This window comes from Schistocerca gregaria, chromosome 1 (genome assembly GCF_023897955.1).
Source record: "Schistocerca gregaria isolate iqSchGreg1 chromosome 1, iqSchGreg1.2, whole genome shotgun sequence".
NCBI lineage: Eukaryota > Metazoa > Arthropoda > Insecta > Orthoptera > Acrididae > Schistocerca > Schistocerca gregaria.
Genome location: NC_064920.1, coordinates 667,584,913 through 667,607,997, shown reverse-complemented (window position 1 = coordinate 667,607,997; position 23,085 = coordinate 667,584,913). Strand labels below are relative to the sequence as shown.

The 23,085-nt window shown below is 37.5% G+C and overlaps 1 protein-coding gene across 10 annotated transcripts in view; it reads right to left on the bottom strand.

Moving 5' to 3' along the window:
- LOC126362232 (protein piccolo-like) overlaps positions 1 to 23,085 on the bottom strand; it is a 731,361-nt gene that overhangs the window by 88,769 nt on the left and 619,507 nt on the right. For all 10 annotated transcript variants that reach the window (XM_050007864.1, XM_050007862.1, XM_050007865.1 and 7 more), the window contains 2 exons: positions 2,306 to 2,512; positions 104 to 403 (listed from right to left, as the gene is read on the bottom strand). In XM_050007864.1, the coding sequence (XP_049863821.1) occupies positions 104 to 403; positions 2,306 to 2,512 (507 nt within the window). The remainder of the gene's footprint in view (positions 1 to 103; positions 404 to 2,305; positions 2,513 to 23,085) is intronic.

Genomic DNA, 23,085 nt, shown 5'->3' with positions numbered 1-23,085 from the left:
AAATCTTACTCCACTATAGTTTCTGAAGTTACTTTTATAAAAACTGTCTGTATAACTGTATGATTAATTTTACTCCATCCATACAAATGAAGGGTCACCTTACCTGTGTTTGAGACCATTGTGGTGGCTGTGTTGTGGCTTGATTCTGATTAACTGGCTGAGGCTGAGGAGGTGGAACTGGAACTTTCTGCACTTGTGGTTGTGAGTGAGGTGGAGAAACTGGTGCCTTCTGCACTTGTGGTTGTGTCTGTACCTGTGGCTGTGGAGGAGGAGGTGGGGGAACTGGTGGTGACATTTGTTGGTTGCCTGTTGGAAAGACAGCAACTGGCATCTGAGGTTGCATAGCAGCCAAAGCTGATGGTGGGAGCTGACCATGTGCCAGTGGTGATGTTTTTTGTTGTACCTGGAAAAGAAATTTGGCATTTTGATGGTAATGTAGTTAAAATATGTGGAAAATAATTTATACAGAAAAATCTGTACAATCCAGAATTCACACGAGATGAAAACCTACGTACATGGATAAATACCCAGAACAGATCCACATTAGTTCAAAACAAAGGTAAGGAATAAGCAAGAAATGTTATCTAACATACAGATAAATATATAGGGCTATGTTACTGAATAAGGAATAAAAAGAAATTTTTAAATTCATCAATGTGATTTGTAAATCTGTAAGTGGCACAATCACTCATGTTCAGTATCAAAGGACTAATCATCCATCAAAAGAGGGACTGTTTCGAAATCACACTGGACCTGCCATATATTCCTTGTAATGTTTCTTGACACAGCAGTCTACATTCCTATTAAATTTCTAAATGGGCCCATTGTTCAAACATTTTATTTTGTTAAATAAATAAACATGTGGACTGAAAGCTAGTGTTTTTGGTGACTTTCATTCATATTACCTGTCACTTACTAAGAAGACATTTTGTTGCTATTTATTTGATCATAATTTCATTTTGAAGATATTGCTCTTGATAGTTGTCTTTATCAAGACAATTAGGTCTTACCTGATAATAAACATAACCACCAAAATGGATATTTCCGGGATGTGAACAAAAAATGAGATCATACAAGCACTCTTCTGCTGATTAAAAGGGATGGCATATAAGTGCACTTAAAAATGAGAAAATCATCTTATGAAAAATTACTTTTGTGTATTGGCATATTCTTTCAAAAGAAAGACTTTACTTAATCTAGTGCTGTACAGATAATAATATTTATTCAGCTACCAAGCTTTCATTTGGCAAACATTCCTGTCACAAAAAAACTGAAATCATTTCCACTGACAATATAGAATAAATGTGATCTAGAATCAGTCAGTGTACATTTTCTTCACACATCCTGTGTATTTGTATATTATTAAATTTTAATTAGAGTAAATGGTTTATGTTTTCCTTTTTCTCACTGCTGATAAACATATGCTAAACACTTCTCCAATAACACTCAGTTGAATGTTATCAGTTGTGACATATAAATTAGATAAGGTCTTTCACATAATGTGAAAGTGAATGCCACTGTGATAACTGAATATCACAGTATGGAAGTATGATTAAAGCTGGGCTTCTACAAAAAAAAGAGTGATGAGTGGGTATACATGATACCATTAACCACTTCACAGAAAAATAATTTAGGAAAAGAAACGATATTTTAACACAATCACCGTAGTGGACAGCATTACAGCACCATATGAAAAGTTTCTTTTTTAGCTCTGAACTAAAGATCAGCAGGCAGCAACATTCTGCCACAAACAACTGTTTTTGTACATCAGATTGATATCCATTCATGTCATCTCAAAATACTTGTTTTCCACTTTTGTTTTATCTGTGTTCCCTCTCTCTTCATTTCGATTCTCCCATTCACAAAAATTATTAATCACTACCCTACACATCCTGTATTTATTCTGACCTCAAGTCTTCTCCACTTTCTTCTGCCTCCCCCCCCCCCACCCTCCCTCACCATTTACAACCTCAACCTCAACCCCCTTACAACCCCACCCTCCATCCAGCCCCTCTACACACAACACTTTTCTAGCTTCTTGTTATTTCCTCTCATTTCAATATGACTGAAACTCCAATCTAATTTTTAATATGCATCTCTGATGAAGACTGTAACTGCAATATCTTTGTAGACATAGTGCCTTACATTTAAAAAAATTGTATTTTGTCCCCACCAAGCAGAAAATTTTTTACTCATGTGAAAATAATGCAATTAAATTTCTGAGACATTTAGTAGGCAACAAGTCACTTTTACAGTAAATTATTAAATTTGTTTACTTGTAGAAAATGCATTCCAAGTTACTCACTGGCTGTTCTGGTACACCTTCTGCATTAGCATTTCGTGTTATGCGTCTCTGCATCCTGGGGCTTCGAATCTGTGACAGGTCGAGGCCCCCTGGTGTGTAAGTGAAGGGCTTCTTATCCTTGGTCATCATTGCATTCTGAATGGCAGCAGGTGGCTCATAGGTGTTGCCTGTCTGCCCTATACGTCCACCTGTGCGTGTATCTGGAATCTTGAATATGGAAAAAAAAGGTTAGCTTGCAAAGGCTGTCAAATAGAAAGTGTACATATTAACTAGTTAGACAAATAAGTAGATGTATTAAAACATAGACAGTTTTGTTCACAGTACGGTACTGTGAATTATAAGATCCACATTTTTTCATCTGAGAGTGTAAATCAACTATATGTTATAATCAGGATGAGTTTTACTTGGTAACAAGTGGAATGAAAGCATCTAGAACAAAATTCAAAAAACTCATTCTTTTAATAATGACAGACACTGTGTCCGTTGGCTGCAATGCAATTGATCAAGCAGAATCCTTTTTTTTATTTCATCTGAGAAGAAATTTGTAATTTGTTTCATATACATCTCTGGAGAACATATTCATTCAAGTAAAATTTTCTCCCTCCAACACATTTTTGAGGTTAGGTAACAAAATAGTTACATGGGGACACATCAGATCCAGCCTGTGCACACAGAAGTTCCCATTTCCTTCAGTGGCTTCTCATCTTTGTAAACACACAGATTTGCCTGCAATGTGTCGTGAGGTGGCTTCTTTTCATCTTCAATTATATAAGAACACCAGAAGTTCTTTGATTTGTGTTTCCACATTTCCAAACACAATTTTGCAATTTCCTCCTTCAATCCTGTTTCTCTGGAGACAATGAATGTGACAGCTATAGTGAACTCTTCATGCAGATGTTCTATGTGTATTCATTCTTCTACATGTACACACACACACACACACACACACACACACACACACACACACACACACACACACACACACCAAAAGCCAGAGTAAAATGCATGAAGGAAGGTATGTTGTACCAAAAATAGAGACTTTCTGTCATCCTTCATCTGTAACTTACTTTTTGTTGATGCATTTCTCAATCAGTTGGTAACCTTGACTCACAGTGGAGACAAATTTTTAAATTCTTTACAGAGAAACTGAAGAAGAAGCAACTCTGCACAAGTTAAACATGGTTAAATAAAAAGTGTAAATACCACTTCAATTTAACCCATTAGCTGTTACATGTCACAATGTAAATCACACTTTAGTCATGTGGCAGGCCTACATTAATAATTATTGCTACAGATCTCTAGAATACTAACTGATTCATAGGTCCTGTCAGTATATGAAAAACACATGAGTGAATACTGTGCAGTTACATGCACAGAAGAAGAATATATTTATATGGGTTCTCAATCACTGTCCCTGGACTATCAAAAGTCAGTTAATTTTTGCTTATTATTGTTATTGGTATAGTATCATCAGCTTCAGAGTAAGTTCAGCTTCACCTTTTTAAACATTTTTTCATATATAAACATCTATGGCTGATTCTAAGAAGGTCCAAAGTGATATTGCAGCTACAGTTGGCCCTAAGGATGCCAATAATTTGTTACACTCATTGCTGGCATTGAATTTTTAATAGAAAATGCACATGACATGTTGGAAGGTAACGGCAGCAAAGTTTTGAAAGCAGTGTCAACCATGTTGTGGTGAATTATGCATTGATAAGAAAAGGAAGCTTAAGGCTGCCCCAAAGACTGGGAGAAAAACACCAATGAGATTGCATTGACAGGCATACACTGGTTGCAAAGAAGTAGAAGTGGCAAAGTTACTCAGTGTTCTGTAGGAGCCAAAAAACTATGTTTGACATTTACTTCAAATATGTGTCAGAAATTCATCCAAAGAAAGTGTTATACATTTTTACTGATGATAGGCAGTCAATGCTTAACACATTTTGTTAAATGATGCCACTGGATTAGAGGAAGACTTATTTAACCAGTCTTGTGGACATTATTCCACCAAAATGTCCTGGGAAGATCACTAAGAAATCCTAGAGAAATTATATGGAAAAATAAAGCATGCGGAAAATAAAATTCTAACTACTCTTTTGATGCCCGATCTAGAGTGAAAAATATTGCAAATAGAAGGATGAGTTCTGATTCAGAAACACTGCGCATTTTTGAATAAAATGAGAAAGGAAAAATGATGAGAAGGACTTCATAAAAGAATTTCTTAACAGTCTTCCAACCTTGTTATAGCAACACTGCAAGAAATCCTTCTCCAAGCTTTACTACTACACAATCCAAATTACTGTTTTACAGATTCTATAAGAAAAAATGCAATATGGAAGAAAGTTTCACAACACACATGGTTTATGAACACACTAACACTAGCTTATTTTCTCCCTAAAAAGATCAGTGTGACTTGTGTTGCAGTTACAGGCTCAGAAACTTGAGTGAAGGTGGCTCAAAGCACTACAAAGAACAGAGGGAGTGTGCAGGGCTGCAAAGAGAGACAAATAAAAATTATGGCCAGCAGAAGCTCTGCTGAGAGTATACCATGAATGCAGGGGTCATTAATTTAGCTCCAATTTTTTACAGACAAGCATATTTTACCATAAAACAAAATTTGCTGTTTGCAACTTTACATTGTATAATTCAGAAATCCATTATGTAGTATGAGACTGGATTGATGAAACTACAGATTAAAAAGCTGCAGTAAGTTTGTGTCCTGTTTCACGAACATTCTGTGCAGAAGGATTAAGGGATATCCTGACAATATCTATAGAATTCAGTTCATTGTATGTATCAGAATAGAAAGGTGGTATTAGGAACTGATCTTTTAAGATTAGCAACTGATACAGGAGCACTGATTACACAGACATTTCTGGAGAAATGTCATTCTCACAGCTAATGCAGCGCAGTCCATAGTTCCATCTAGTGCAAACTTAGGCAGTGCACCCACTGGAGTGATGTGGCAATAGCTTGCAACATAAGATAGAACTGTCTTAATGAAGCAGCATGTACTGGACTGACTGACTGTTGAGTTGCATGGGATGCACATCACTGCCAGATGAGTGCAGAGTACTCCTTTTTTGTCATGTCCGGGATAGTGAGAATTTATGAATGTTTCTGCTTTGGTTGTCTCAATACCCAGGAAAATGATAAATGAACTTGGGTTCAATAATAATTTTTGTTGATCTAGTGCTAAAGTATCCATGCATTTATGATCACAGCAGTGTGGAATACAGCAACATGAATGCTCTAATTAAAGCATTGGAAGGAACTGCAGGTGAAATATATTAGACAGGTAAATTTAACTGAACAATGTCTGAACAGACCCCAGAAGACCCAACAGTACCAACTGACCACTGTGTCATCCTCAGCTGATAGGCATCATTGCATGCAATTATGGAAGCTTATGTGGTCAGCACACTGCTCACGGCCATTGTCAGTTTTCGTGACTGGAGCCTACTTTTCAATCAAGTAACTCCTAATGTCACCTCCTAAAGGCTGAGTGCAGCCTATTTGGAAATAACACTTGTCAGACACATGTGGTCAACCCATCCAAGTTCTAGCCAATCCCAACAATGCTTAACTTCAGAAATCTGACAGGAACTGGTATTACCAGTGTGGCAAGGGTGTTGGCTAGACACATACAGTAACTGAAATTAATTTAGTTTGTTTGTCAAAGAGAAGAGAATAACTAAACAGAATTACATAAGGCTTTTTTATACATAAAACATGATTGAAATCTTGTTACTGATTTACAATATAATGTAATCAATTCATTTCATTTTCCAGCTACATACACACTTCATTCTGAATAGACAATAGAGAACCATTTGTCGGTCATTTTTGGTTTTCTGACTTTTGATGTGAATTCTCAATATGGTGGCCTACACTGTTCGGCACAGATGACTTACAATATATACCATCATGAATCTGTATAAAGTTGCTAACGAAAAAAATAGGTTGAACTATCACATTGATTTTATTCATGTCACAGTTTACTGAAGTATCCAGTTCCCAGGTCTTTGATATTAACAAACACCAAAAACACAGACAAAAAGTCCATAATTAAATATATCTTTCATTAGGTGATTTTCTATGAGGATGGGGACTCATTGAGCATTTTATAAGAGGTAAAGTGTCATCCATTGGGGAAAAAAAAACTGAGGTTTCGTTTCCAAAAGATATTTGCATTTTAATACAGCTAACAATACTATGAACTGGAATTATAAGATGCTGATACATATTTAGCAAGATCATTAACCTTGATGTTCTTACTGTCGAAGCTACTAATACAATTCTGTAGATTCCTTAGTTTCCAGTAATGGTAAGCCATTTCCATACAGGATTACTGATTAGGTATTTGTAAATACTCAGACTGCAGAAGTTCTCATATTGCCTTTAAGGTTTCGACCATAATTCTTCAAATCTAGTCTGCCCTCGAATTAAAAAGGAAGTGGGATACATATTCAACAATTTATGCACCTTACCACCACGTTCACATGAGTAGAATGTTATCAGAATATGAATTGTGTGTCAAAGGTTTAAAAGACTCCTATATTTAAAGTTTTTAGAAACCTTTACACTTCTCTTATTTTTGACATGTTTCATCATGCTTCTTCTGATAAAAATTAAAAAAGAGAAAAATTCGTTTTCAATTATAATGGAATCCAATAACACATATTTTAACATGCAGCTTAGGACAAGATAGTTCAAATAATTACAAAAATTCAAAATTGTGTGATTTCTGAAGTACACAACAGGTCGATGGTTGGATACCAGGAAACAAGTCTAAAGTAGTTACTGTTGATGTGAAGATAACCACCTAATTTATTAATTATTCATTTTATTATGTTTTAGAAGAATTTACCTATACAATTACCAAAAATAACAATCAAGACAGAACAATGAAATTAACAAAACTGTACATGTAAAGGGAAATACATATGGCAGCTCACATTCTGAATGCTTTAACACTGTACAGTATAACTCTATAGTTTAACCAACAGGTGGCATTGGTTTACCACAAATATAGTATAATATACTATGTCCACAAACAAAGTTGAGACACAGCATAGTGGCTGCTGGGAGTGCCCGTAAAGGGATTTGCCATATTCAGTCACTCCCATCAGACACCATGCCGAGTGTCAACTTCGTTTGCATGTTTAACACCTAGCAACCTAAAATTTTAAAAATTCCCACTAAATAGCACCATGTTCCTAGGTGTTTGCAACTGGGTTTGGGATGTATTGGAATCTGTGGCAAACAATTGTAACAATGTGGATAGCCATATTGCGCTTTCACTCTGCAGTTATAGCAGTTTAAAATGGAAATGGTGGCTGCAGGCAGTGGGTACACATGCTGATCTGGTGGATTTCAAAGTATGTATGCAGTAAAGACTGAAAAAAATTAATGTTTGAAGATTGTCTCAATTAACAAAAAGATGTCTACAATTTAAAATATCTGTGTGGCAGGGAGGTCATAATGATGGAGTACAGTGCACAATATTTCAGGCATGTAGTACCAACTCTTCCAACTCCAGGCATGTAGTACCAACTCTTCCAACTCTTGCAAATTTCACTCTTCTGCACTTTGTTTTCTCTCTCTCTCTCTCTCTCTCTTACACACACACACACACACACACACACACACACACACACACACAGAGAGAGAGAGAGAGAGAGAGAGAGAGAGAGAGAGAGAGAGAGGGGGGGGGGGGGGGTGCAATATTTTAAATTCGTAATTACTATGTATTTAATGTGGCGGAGGTGCTGGGGTACTTGTTGTCACTGGAAGGCTCTGACAGTCAGCTTTCAGATTTGGATAATGATGGTCCTATTCTTGGTAACAGTACACATATTAATAGTGACAGGGAAGAAGATGCCAACAATGACTTATTAAATGAGGTAAATATTCTTAATAATGTTATGAGCTAAATCTGTACTGAAGATCGTTCAGTTATAATGAAAAAATGGAAATCAGAAACAATTATGCATTTAGCTGCAATGACAGTCAGATATTTTTGTCATTGTGCATCTTGGATGGAACATAATACTGTGATATATTTTGTCTAGGATGCTACAGAAGTTGTAAACAACCAAAAATCTTGGAAGTGGAGGCATTACACCAAATCCTTCACAACCACAACCTTATCCATAGATTAGCTCTCAACAATGGGCAGGTCTTCACTATTTTTCACAGTACATAGATTTGTCTATGTTAAGAGAAAATGAAATCAGACATGCCCTGCTGTATACTAAGTATCTTGAAACATATCAAGAAGAGGTGTAACAGCAGTGAAGGCCTGCTTAAAATAAGGATGGATTGCAAAAGCAGTGGGATGTATGTATTATAGCAGATGCTCTGTCTGGAGATAGTTGTATTCATTTAAGAAAGTCCCTAAGAGTTGTATTTGACAATGATTTACCTGAGAATGAGAGACAAACAGATTGACCAGGGAAAGTGCATCCATTCCTGGAAAAAGTCAGAAGATGCTGTTTCCAATAACCTAGATATTTCTACATTTCTGTTGATGAAATGAGGTTCTCTTTCAAAGGCCACTGTGGTTTCAAACAGTATTTTAGAGGGAAACCAAATCTATTAAGTATAAAAAAAATATTTGCCTTGGGAAATCCTAATAGAATAGTGTCTGATTCTATTTGTCACCTACATAAAACATCATTTTGCCAGGAGTTGCTTGTGCATGGCATCAGAAATGCTTCAGCCTTGCTACTTGCAAGATCAATATATCCTGCCCCTACAATTTCTGCAATAAGATTTTTGTGTCCATGAAACTAGCTGATTTGCTGTGAGAAATGCTTTGGTTCTTCAAGGATAATTATGAATAATGACACTGACAGGCGTGCCCTGCTAATATCAGATAAATTCTACAGAAAGAGGGATGATGGTCAAGTGAATGGTGGTAAGAAATTATCAAAAGTTCTCAATTACAACATGGATGAACAACAAAAATATTCTGGTGCTTTCTACTGCACAATGTTTTGAGCCCAGTGACACATGCCAAAGGTGGTCCAAGAGAGAAAGAAAATATTTATATCTTCAGAGGTGCAGTGTAACCAAAATTATAATCTCAACATAGGTGATGTGCCTCTTATAGCGGTTAATATGTGCATTTGTAAAACTTGTGCCTTGAACTTTGTACTTTTTCAACTGGTATTAAATAATAAAAAAACAACTACTACAACCCTTTAGATTACATTAAAAATTATTTCCTGCTGTCATGAATGGAAAAGATCCCCAACAACATCTACTTTTTTTAAAATTAAGGGACATCTCTGAATTTACTAGGCTCCAAAGTACATTATACTACGTCAGGTTATAACTGATCATCTTAGCAACAAACTAAAGCAAAGTATAGAGGAAGAAACCTAAAGCCGTAGCTGCCTTTGAAATAAACGGTTGTAGTTTCGTCATAAGTTGCACTGAGAAGTGTTTATTTTTTATTTGTTGATGGGACTATTTTCGGGCACCTGTGTCCATTTTCAAACCATCCGTGCTTTTTCAACTGGTATTAAATAATAAAAAAACAACTACTACAACCCTTTAGATTACATTAAAAATTATTTCCTGCTGTCATGAATGGAAAAGATCCCCAACAACATCTACTTTTTTTTTAAAATTAAGGGACATCTCTGAATTTACTAGGCTCCAAAGTACATTATACTACATTTTCATTTATGCCCAAAGACCAACATAGGAACCTTTTCACGATTTTTATTTAACTTAGTGAATTTTTTTCCATATATGAACTCAGGAGGCTATGTAAGACCTCATATTTTGATGTCCTGCCATAAGACAGGACAATATTGCTTGCAAAATAATTATCCACCGTGTCTCTGTTTCTTATTGCTGGCAACTTTCTCCATTTTCCACCAAATTTGTGGCAGACTCAAATCCTTTCACACTAAAAACATCTTCAAGGCAGTGACACATCTCTCTTGCATACACAATTATGCAAAACACAATGCACTAAATTTATATCAATTGCAAAATCCAATTTCAGATTCATTGCTTACTGGAACATATGCCATATGTTCATATGTAAAGAAAAACAGTTACTGAATGTTATGTGAATGATTCTATTGCTGCAGACAAGAAAAATTGATGCCTACAGTTTATAGCTACACCTGACACTAGATCTTCAGTTGTCTGTCTGTAGCTTTAAAATGGAAATAATTCTTAATGCAATGTTAATTTAGATTGTGACTGTAACAGATTTCACTGACCACATAAAAAAAAGGAACGTGAGCCACAACTTCACATAAAGCATGGCAATAGTGTTGCGTGTGGCACTTTGTAGTCCATAGTGTCCAACTACCAGTGTACAGCACTTGGACGAAAATATGGAATAAACATGAGAAATGCTTGCTTGAACATAAATGCAAAAGCTAGCCAAGCCAGCAGGTTGCATGTTGTATGTGACCATGAACAGCACACGTGGAATGTCCTCATATTCTGCATGTGTCATTTGTGGTCAGAATAGTGTTCTGTGTAGTTGTGAGTCCATTATGTTGGAGCTAAGTGACTAAATTGTTGGTGCTCGTATTTTGGGTGCTTCCATTACCAGCATAGTCAAAGTGCTTGTACTGCATACAAGGAAGTGGTGAAAAATCTTCTGCTAACTCACAATGCTGACGAAAGTGTATGTTGAGTGATCATGACAGATGGCCACTGAAGAGGATTGTGACAAAAAATAAGAGGACAACAGCTGCAAAAGTCATTTCAGAATTGACTGTCATACTCATGAATCCTTCCAGCACCAAAACAACTCTCAAAGAGAGCTCCATGTGCAGGGAACTGCAGGGTGAAATGGAATTCCAAAACCAATCATCAGAGATGCAAACACCCACAACAGGAAAAAGTGGTGTAGAGGCCGTAAAATCTGTACTATGGAACAATGGTGAAAAGTTGTTTGATCGGATGATTCCTGCTGCATACTCTTTCCAACTTTTGGCAATATTATGTCCAAAGAGTCAAATGTAGTGGATTCAATGATGATCTGGACAGCCATATCATGACAGTCCAAGGGCCCCATGGGTGCTCTGCAAGACTGCATTACAGCCAGGGATTGTATAACCATTTTGGCAGATCAGGTCCCTCCCATGGTTCAATATTTGTTCCCCAAAGATGATGCTGTGTTCCAAGATGACAGGGACCCCTATTCAGCTTGCATTGTCCAGGACTGGTTTCGGGTGCACAAGGATAGATTGTTGCATCTCCTCTGGCCACTACGGTCACCAGAACAGAATATTATTGAGCGTTTGAAGTGTACTTTGGACAGAAGTTTGTGTTAGTCGTTATGCATCTCTGTCATCATTACTTGTACTTGCCACTATTTTTCAGGAAGAGTGGTATAAAATTCTCTTGAAAACACCTTACAGGACCTATATTTCTCCATTCCAAGACGACAAGAATCAGTTTTTAATGTCAACTGTTTTCCTACACAATATTAGGAATTGTAATGTGTTATGTTTTTGGTATTTCCCTGTTTTTGTCCACGACCTATATATCACCTGTTTACTAGACACTGGAAAGAAATATGTCTCCCCTTTCAGCTTTAAAAACAATATCAATAAGTTTGCTACATTTCACATGCAGCAATATGCACTAGATGATCAAAAGTAACTGATCTCTTATCTGTGGACATTAATGTGTAGTGTGTCCATCCTTCACTTTATGGTGGTGTGCACTCTACTAAGTCATTAATTCTTCAGGCCCAATTGACATTTTTGTAAGATTAGATTACTGCACTAACTTTATGGAAAGATGATGTTGAGCAGTCAACAAAAATATTTTGTGAGAGCCTCTTTTGTAGTTTCAGCCCATTCTCTTTCCCATTTTTCTTTTGAAGGGCACCTTAACTTTTTCTGATCACAGGTGAAGGGACTCTGCTGTAGCTTTCTTTTGCATTTTCTGGAGCTGCTTGTTTCGCAAGCTTGTAAGCCAACTCATTCCCATGAGTTCCTACAAGTGTCCTCATCCCTTTGAAGTTAATATGCCATTTTCTCTGATGCAAATGCATAATTTTGTTTCTGATCTCAATCTGTCTGTATTACAGCTACCATTTTAACATTTATTTCTCATAAGTTCTCTAGTTTCTTCTAGGCTCAAAAGACTGCCAATGCTCTGCTTGGTTATGATGCACCCATTTTTAGTGTGTACTTCAACTGATAGGCAGGTGTGCCATTATGGTTACTACCACTCCAGAACCTGTTTTGTTCTCTGAATAGTTCCCATCATTATAAACATCTACTGCCTATTCCTTGAGTTTGTAATTTTCTCCTAAAGTTACTGTACATGCTGGATGGGACCACTGTTTGTAATATAAAGGAGTGTCTATGAAATGGGCCGTGTGTTCAGTTTTTATATTCTTTAGCTATTGCCTAAAATTTAATAGCTAGAGGTGTAATGCTAGTTAGAATGCACAATGCTACATTTGATGTCATTCCTTGTGCCATAGCACTTTTTATGTTGATCAATTTCTGGATTCTTCATGCAATTATATTTTGTTCTTAGTGTATGACTCCAAACAGAAGCTACATATGCCAATATTGGTATTATAGTGCCATTGTAAATTATTTCCATTGCTCCAGAACCAAGTTCCGAGATGGGCCTAGCTGATTTAGGTAAAGAGTAAGTAAGTTTCATGCATTTTTCAGTCACATACTGTATGTGCTCAATAAACAAATTTAGAATCAATAATTATACCAAAGTATCATAACCTTTCAACTTGTTGCAAATCATTATTGTGCAAAACAATACTAACTCTTGCTGTGTCTTTTGCCTTCTCCTTGTTAATGACATTACTTTCAACTTTTGATCAATAAACACGGATTTTTTGTTTTGGGTCCAAGCTGAGAGTTTTTTCCATTTCTCTATGCAAAGCTCCTCAGTATTAGTGACAGTTTCTGCTTTGGTCAATATGATTAAGTCATATGCAAGTGCTACTATGCTTGTGTCAGCTGTGTAATGCAAATACAGCAGAGAATTATACTGGATATTCCAAAAATCTGGGCCACAGCAAGCTTTCTGAACATCAAGACTGGCTATTATTACGTACTGTCCTTGTATTGTGCTTTCCTCTACGAAGTTCTTAACAGCCAACATGCATTTACTATCCCTTTCTGTGGAGTAAATCCATACTTATAGTTGCCTAGGATATCCTTAGAGGAGACACGGTGCATACTCTGTTATTGCTTTTCCCTCTATATACAGAATGATGATGGAACAAAATTTGAACATTTCCATACTGTTTTCTTGACAAGGTTTGAGAATTGGTACTATTTTGGCTCTTTTTCACCATCTCAGAAAGCAAGCTTTCTTCCACAACTATTATATAAAGAGGCAAGATAGTTGGGAAAGCACTATACAACTGAAGAAGAATCTTACTAGTAACACCATTTTCATCAGGCATCTTCTTTGCAGACAAGTTCGTTATTATTTACTCTATCTTTGTCTCTGTAAAAGCTACATCATCTACTGTTCCGTTTGGTTGTCATGTTTGAATTTTTATTAGTGTATGATATTTCATGTCTTTTATTATATGGTCCTCAGGCACAAAATATTTGAGCATGTAGGTTGCAGTTTTGATTAAATCTATTGTTGTCATGTTGTCATTTTTCCTTAGAATTGTCATGGGAGTATTATCTCTGATTTTCCCTGGAGCAATTTTAAGAGACAGACTGCATTCCAAGATGTTATTTTTTGGGGTCAAGCTGCAGTATTGCTTTCAGGACTATGCTTTTGCTTTCTGAATAGCTGTGCTGTTCCTTCTTTTCTTTACAATACTGTTGGCGCCATAGCCTCCCCCCCCCCCCCCCCCCAAATTCTGGCCTGTTTCTTTCAAGTTGTGTACCAATTCTTAAATTCAATAAGGAGGCCACACTGAACCATGAAATACACTTCCATATCATAGCACCACCTCCTCCACACTACACTGTTGGCACTACACATGTAAGCAGGTAATGTTCTCCAGGCATCTGCCAAACCCAGATGCTTTCATTGGATTGCCAAAGGGTATAACATGACTGATTACTCCAAACCACTCATTTCCAGTTACATGCAGCCCAGGAGCATCACTTCCTATATCACCACATGTGTCGTTTAATATTAACTACAGAAATGTGGTGGCTTATGAGGAGCTGCTCGACCACTATACTTCATTTTTTTAACTTCCTGCATGCAGTCATTGTGCTAGCTGCACTGCTGTTAGCACCTAGGATCTTGCCAGTGATTCCTTCCATTGATTTCATAGAATTTTGTACAAACATCCTCCACAATGCTCGTCGGTCCCTGACCATCACTACTTGAGGTCAGCTGGTCTTGGCTTAGCTGTAATCGTTTTTTAATGGTTCCACATCACAGTCACGTCATAGACAATCGACTTGGTCAGCTTGAGGAGGGTATAATTGTCCCTGATGGATTTTTTACTCAGGTGATACTCAATGACCAGTCCATGTTCAGAGTCATGAGCTCTCCTGACTGCCCCATGCCACTGTTACTGCTTCTATACTGGCAACACAGCGTTACCCACCTCCTTTTCACTGGTTGGTCTCCCTCTTGTGATATTTAGTGGTCAGTTTCACATTATATTGGGGTATACAGACACTTTTCATCACACAATTTATGACGTAACATGCACCAAAGGTGTTAGCCAGCAACTACATTTTTCACTAAAAGCTTTTCGGGGTGTATGATGGATTACTTATTTTCGAACTGCCACAGTAACTATAATCAATAATGAAAAGAGAGCAAGTTCAATTGTCAAGTTGCAATGTGAGACTATAAGGTACGAAAGAATCAAATGCTTTTATCAAAAAGTTTTCTCAAAATTAAGTGAGAAAAACTTCATGCTACCATTACTGCCGGTAATCCTATCATTTATTACCTCATTCATGTACTGTATCAAAACTGCCGAACCGTGGTTTTGGTGGAGCGCAACGTTGTACGGGTTCTTACATCTGTTTGTTGCTCGTTTCTGTCGGCATTGTTATTAAATTAGCACTGATCGCTTTTCCCATTTTCTATTATGACATAGTATTTCTAAGCAATGGGAATTTTACGAATACCAATTTCTTGTTTTTTTTGTTTTTTCTTTTTTTTTAAAAAAAAAAAGATTTATGTGAAAGCCAAATTTTAGTGCTGCTGCTACAGCTAATTGATATTTCTGTTCTTACCCAATTATTAATACAAAATTTAATTAAGAACACATGTTATAACCGAGGCAAAAAAATAACGGTATCGGTTTTTAACAGGTCGGTTTTTCCTATCCCTAGTCCATTACCTGCACTACTACTTCTTCAGTATGCTGATAAACTTTTCTGCCTGTACTACTCAAACCTGGAAAACCGAGTCTACAGTTACGAACCTGACAGGGACAGCGTATCGTCTGGTTGCTATTTACTACGAGCTCGGTTTCCTCGAAGAGTGGCAACAAATCTCGAGACGTCCAACAAAAATTTCTTACAGAATGCTAGTTCACGAAGCTATTCAAAGAAAAATGGGAAATCAAGAAACCTATTTGAGGTCATTTACAGGAACTTGCAACGATTCTCTCCAAGGACAGTCAAGGTTGTTATACGACGGCATCTCTTACGAATGGATCTCTTCCTGGAAATTACTGTCTCAGCCATGTCGTGTTTTGTTGCTGCTTAAAGGGATTGCTGGAGCATTTGAGCTCATTTTATTATCTTGAACGAGCAGTAACTGGTATAGCACATTTTTCTTTTTTAAAAAGAGGGCACGGTAGAAATAATATCAGGCTTATAGGAATAAAATTATGTTATTTCTTTGAAGCTACTCGATTAAAAATAATCTTTCAAAAAGTTTTGTCACACCGGAAAAGAAGTAAGTCGTGCAGGACACATTGACAAACGAACACGGTGTAACATACCCTACATCAATATAGCGTACCTAACATAAAGTCTTTCCCTTGTTTGTTTTGCTGAGAACCGAAATTTCATTACAGCTCTAAAGCGCAAATTTTGCACTTCTATGAACGGTTCTATGCATTTTAGACAAGTTTTTCTCTCTCCAGTGAAAATCATGTTTTGCTACTTAACGAAGTATTATTTCTTCAGCCTCTAATTATGGAGCTGAGAGGGCGATGGTGGGGGATGTCTGTCGGTAAGCGTCCTTGTCTAACTGTCATAATCTCTGCGGGAGATACGATGGAAGCAGTGAATTATTGTTGAATCGACTTCCTTAAATAAAGGGTCTCTAAATTTACTCAACATCATTTCGCAGACTAACGTTGCCTTTCTTCCAAAGATTTCCATTAAAGTTTTTTGAACATCATTAGATTAGATTAGATTAATACTTGTTCCATAGATCATGAATACGACACTTCGTAATGATGTGGAACGTGTCAGGTTAATAAAAGATGTCTGTACAAGAAATTACATTACACAAAATATTGCATGACACTAATGATTAAGTTTTTTTTTTTTTTTTTTTTTTTTTTTTACTTTATATCTAAAAATTCAGCCAATGAGTAGAAGGAGTTGTCATCTAGAAATTCTTTTAATTTATTTTTAAATGTTAGTTGGCTATCTGTCAGGCTTTTGATGCTGTTTGGTAGGTGCCCAAAGACTTTTGTGGCAGCATAATTTACCCCTTTCTGTGCCAAAGTCAGATTTAACCCTGCATAGTGAAGATCATCCTTTCTCCTGGTGTTATAGGTATGCACACTGCTATTACTTTTGAATTGGGTTGGATTATTATCAACAAATTTCATAAGGGAATATATATACTGTGAGGTTACTGTGAGGATCCCTAGATCCTTAAATAGATGTCTGCAGGATGACCGTGGGTGGGCTCCAGCAATTATTCTGATTACACGTTTTTGTGCAATGAATTACCCCAGAATATGATGCCATACGAAAGCAGTGAATGAAAGTAGGCATAGTAAGCTAATTTACTGAGATTCTTATCACCAAAATTTGCAATAACCCTAATAGCATACGTAGCTGAACTCAGACGTTTCAGCAGACCATCAATGTGTTGCTTCCAGTTTAACCTCTCATCAATGGACACACCTAAAAATTTTGAAAATTCTACCTTAGCTACAGACTTCTGTTCAAATTCTATATTTATTACTGGAGTTTTGCCATTTACTGTACGGAACTGTATATACTGTGTTTTATCAAAATTTAAAGAGAGTCCGTTTGCTGAGAACCACTTAATAATTTTGTGAAAAACATCATTTACAATTACATCACTTAGTTCTTGGTTTTTGGATGTTATTACTATACTTGTATCATCAGCAAAAAGAACTAACTTTGCATCTTCATCAATGTGGAATGGTAAGTCATTAATGTATATCAAGAACAGTAAAGGACCTAAGACCGAACCCTGTGGGACCCCGTGCTTGATAGCACCCCAGTTTGAGGAATCAGCTGTTTTAACATTACACGAACCACTTATTTCAACTTTCTGCATTCTTCCAGTTAAGTATGAATTAAACCATTTGTGCACTGCCCCACTCAAACCATAATGATTTAGCTTATCTAAAAGAATTCCATGATTTACACAATCAAAGGCCTTTGAGAGATCACAAAAAATACCAATGGGTGATGTCCGGTTATTCAGAGCATTTAATATTTGATCAGTGAAAGCATATATAGCATTTTCTGTTGAAAAGCCTTTCTGAAAACCAAACTGACATTTTGTTAGTACTTTATTTTTACAAATATGGGAGGCTACTCTTGAATACATTACTTTCTCAAAAATTTTTGATAGAGCTGTCAGAAGAGAGATTGGGCGGTAGTTGTTGACATCCGACATATCCCCCTTTTTATGCAATGGTTTTACAATGGCATATTTCAGTCTATCAGGGAAAACACCCTGCTCCAAAGAGCTATTACATACGTGGCTGAGAATTCTACTTATCTGTGGGGAACAAGCTTTAAGTACTTTGCTGGAAATGCCATCAATTCCGTAAGAGCTTTTACTTTTCAGTGAGTTTATTATTTTACTGATTTCAGAGGGAGAGGTTGGTGGAATTACAGCTGTTTCAAACTGTGCAGGTATCGCCTCTTCTATTAATAGCCTTGCCTCTTCTAGTGAAGATCTAGATCCTATTTTCTCCACAACATTTAAAAAATGATTATTCAAAATATTTTCAATTTCTGATTGTTTGTTAGTGCACTTGTCATTCAATTTTATTGCACTAAAGTCTTCCTGTGCTCTTGGTTGCCCTGTTTCCCTTTCAATAATATTCCAAATTGCTTTAATTTTATTATCAGAGTTACTGATCTCAGACATGATACACATGCTTCTGGACTTTTTAATAACTTTTCTTAGTACCGCACAATAGTTTTTATGATATTGAACAATTTCGGGGTCAGTACTCCATCTTGCTGTTAGATACAGTTCTCTTTTGCGGTTGCAAGATATTCTTATTCCTTTAGTTAGCCAAGGTTTATTATATGTTTTCTTGGAATTATGTTTAACTATTTTCTTGGGAAAACAATTTTCAAATACCCTTAAAAATGTATTGTGAAATAAGTTATATTTCAAGTTTGCATCGGGTTCCTTATACACTTCATCCCAGTCTAGCTGCTGTAGGCTTTCCCTAAAGTTTGCAACATTTATATTGTTAATTGAACGCACTGCTTTGAAAGTCTGATTTATTATACTGCATGGAGCTATGTCATGTACTGTAACAAGCTGTGCACTATGATCTGAAAGACCATTCTCAACAGGATAAGCATTTATGTCCTTAAACTTATCTTGGTCTATAAAAAAGTTATCTATCAATGTACTGCTGTTCTTTGTTATCCGAGTAGGAAAATCAATGACGGAGCTCAAATTGAAAGAACTGAGTAATACTAAAAGGTCATTCTTCCTATTACACTCTTTCAGGGAATCAACATTGAAATCCCCACAAATGATAATTTGCTTCCCCCTGTCTGACAGATAGCACAACAAAGCATCCAAGTTTTCCAGAAATAGCTGGAAATTCCCTGAGGGGGACCTATACACTGTTACAATTATGAAAGTGCCATCCTTTAGTTTAAGTTCAGTGGCACATGCTTCCATATGTTGCTCTACACAAAATTTTTTAGTTTCTAAATTTTTTGCACTGTGGAAGCTTTTGACATATATGGCAACTCCTCCTCTCATCATATTATCTCTACTTACATGTGCAGCTAATTTGTACCCATTGATGCTAACCTTTTGCATATCAGTGACAATGTGATGCTCAGACAGGCATAGTACATCTATTACATTCTCAGTTTCTATATCTTCTAAACAAAGCAGAAGCTCATCAATTTTATTGTTCAATCCCCCAATATTTTGATGAAATATACTAACATTTTTCATTTTACTTTTGCAACTATCTTGAACTTTTTTGACATCTTTAGTACTTGCATGGCTGAGTTTCCCACTGGACACTGATCTTACACTAAAAAAGAGTTTCCACCATGAGATGTAGTTCCTCCCCCCTTTAAATTTCCTGCTATCAGCCCAGCCAGTTTACCCTTCCCTTTCCTCCGTTACATGCTGTTTCCATTACAAATGCATCGCACTTTCCAAGGACATGCTCAACAGAGATAAGTCATTCGTGCTGCGCTTTCCTTGTTAATCTCATTTCATAGTATTTCGTCGTAGATCACATAACTAATGAGGAGGTATTGAATAGAATTGGGGAGAAGAGGAGCTTGTGGCACAACTTGACTAGAAGAAGGGATCGGTTGGTAGGATATGTTTTGAGACATCGAGGGATCATCAATTTATTATTGGATGGCAGCGTGGAGGGTAAAAATCGTAGAGGGAGACCAAGAGATGAATACACTTAGCATATTCAGAAGGATGTAGGCTGCACTAGGTACTGGTAGATGAAGAAGCTTGCACAGGACAGAGTAGCATGGAGAGCTCCATCAAACCAGTCTCAGGACTGAAGATCACAACAACAACAACAACAGTGTTTCGTCGTATACGCCTTAGACGATATGGTTGACTCCAAAAGATTGCAAATTATTTTGTAATCGGATACCGTCTCCTTTCTCATTTCATATTCAATTACTACCAACATTGTATCACAAATCTCAAAGCGACAGTTTTCTATCACGATGTCACGGAGTTTAGATATTCGGTTCAAAATGCTCTGAGCACTATGGGACTTAACATCTATGGTCACCAGTCCCTAGAACTTAGAACTACTTAAACGTAACTAACCTAAGGCCATCACACAATACCCAGTCATCACGAGGCAGAGAAAATCCCTGACCCCGCCGGGAATAGAACCGGGGCGCGGGAAGCGAGAACGCTACCGCACGACCACGAGCTGCGGACTTAGATATTCGGAAGAAATCTAAAATACAAAGTGTGTTAAAAAAAGAAATTTTGCTGTGTCAGCTTTATTGTTTATAGTACAACATTTAAAGCACTGTCCCTTCAAAACAGTCTCCTCTACTGGCAATATACCGCTCCCAACGTTTCTTCCAGTTTTGGAGCGCCTCCTGGAACACATTTTGTGGGATGGCGCGCAGATTTCTCATCGCATTGCTCCTCTATGCTTTGGAAATGACGTCCTTTTAACCTATTTTTCAGTTTGGGAAACAGGAAAAAGTCTGCTAGGGCTAGCTCTGGAGAATACGTTGTATGGGGCTCAACGGGAATGTGGTGTTTTGCAAGATAGATCCAGCCAAGGAGTGACGCGTGAACTGGCGCAGTGCCATGATGCTACATCCAATTCTGGTTTTTTCATAGTTCAGGCCTCTTCTTGCTCACAACATCCCTCATGCGCACTGGGATTCTCTGGTAGACTTCCTTGTTTACCATCTGACCACGTGGCACAAATTCATAATGGATATTACCTTTGTATTCAAAAAACACAATCAACCTCACCTTGATCTTTAACCGACTCATGCGTGCTTTTTCGGACGAGGTGACCCCTTGCCCACCCACTGCGCCGACTGCATCGTCGTTTCAGCATCATAGACGTAAACCCATGTCTCATCGCCCGTTATGATGTTCTTAACAACGTTTTGCTTGTCATTAACAGCGGCAAACAGTTCCTCGCACATTTCAACCCGGGTCTCTTTCTGATCTTCAGTCATCAAACGCGGTACGAATTTTGCCCTGACGACGCATTCGTTTGTCACTCAAATGTTGATGGTATGATCCCCCTCTCCTCAGCAACTTCCCGAACAGTTAAACGAAAATTTCCGCGAATCACAGCACGAACACTATCCACATGGCCAACATCATCTGTTGTCGTGGAAGGCCGTCCAGATTTGAAATCGTCACAGGCCGAAACTCTGCACTGTTGGAAGCGTTTAAACCACTCGTAACACTGTGTGCGACTCATACAGTCCTCCATGTAGGCTTCGCTAAGCATTTGGAACGTCCCTGTGAAAGTTTTGCCAATTTTGTATCAGAATTTAACACACACACTTTGTGCTTCAAGTTCCTTCATTGCACAAACCCGACGAGCAGGCTGTACACGTACTTACTTCAGAGGCTGTGGTTCGCTTGCTAATTGTCAGAGCGACACGAAGCAAATAGCAGTTTGTTATCCAAACCTGACGCTAGATGCGCTCAGTAGCCGGCACTCTCTCTGCTGCTTATCTCAGTATTTCAAAAGTCCGGTTTCTTTTTGAACGCACCTCGTATGCGTTTAGAACGCGACAAGTTTGCAACGTCCATGCGACCACGTTTAAATTCATCTATTCAATAACACTGATCAACTTGTTTTCTCTCTCACGAGCACCAGTAGTTATATTCAATGCAGTTTTTATTGTGTTTTCCAATATGTGTTCGGAATTTTTCCATTACCTGCAGGTTGTTTTTAGTTCACCTGTTTAAAATAAACGTTCTTTTTCGTCCTTTTATCTATTGTCAAACAAAGGCTCCTGGAGCATTGTAAATATGGTGGAATAAATGAGCTAACTCAAATGTTACCGGTGCATCCACGGACGGTGTACAGTTATGTGCAAATGTGATCTAGTGTAGCAAGCATTTATCAGATCGGTGACAGTTGTGAGATAAACGTTGAATTGATTTGTCCATTGACTTTCCTATGGCATTCTGTATCGTTCTGTACTGTCATTTACTGACAAAATACCAGCTTACCGAGTATCGGACTAGATTTGTGACGGGATTCAGAATTTTCATGCCGATAGAAGTCAGCACAAGTAATTTCGGGAGCACCTCAATGGAGTATTATGGGGCCGTTACTGTTCAGTTTACAGTGGACACACACACACACACACAGCTTCTTGCCTGCAGCATCGTCCATGTATGCTTATGTCACATATTGCATAAAGATAGGGCTCTGCTGTTTTACACGATACGACTTAAGAAAGGATGTTAAAATTATCTTTGATATTCAGCCGTGTGCCATGCCGTTGGTCCCGAAACACGTTGACAAATGAATCATGTATATATCAAATTTTGTTGAAGTGATTTCATTAAAATAATCACGAAAAATTCAAATCTCGCACTTACTCTCCCTTCCCCCTTCAGTTCCTTTCCCCTCTCTTCCACCTTCTTCATCACACTCTGTCCCTTTTCCAACTGTCTTCTCACACCCTGTACATCTTCCACCTGCCTCCTCTTAATCTGTCCCTCTTCTGCCTGGTTCCTCAAACCCCCTCTGACTTCCATCTGTCTCTTCACACTGTCTCTCTATTCCATTTACATACTTTTCCTCTTCCACCTCACACTCTCTCCCTCTTCCACCCTATTCCTTTTCAACGTGCCAACTACCCCCTCTCCATCTTCCATCTGCTTCATAAACCACCACCCCTCAC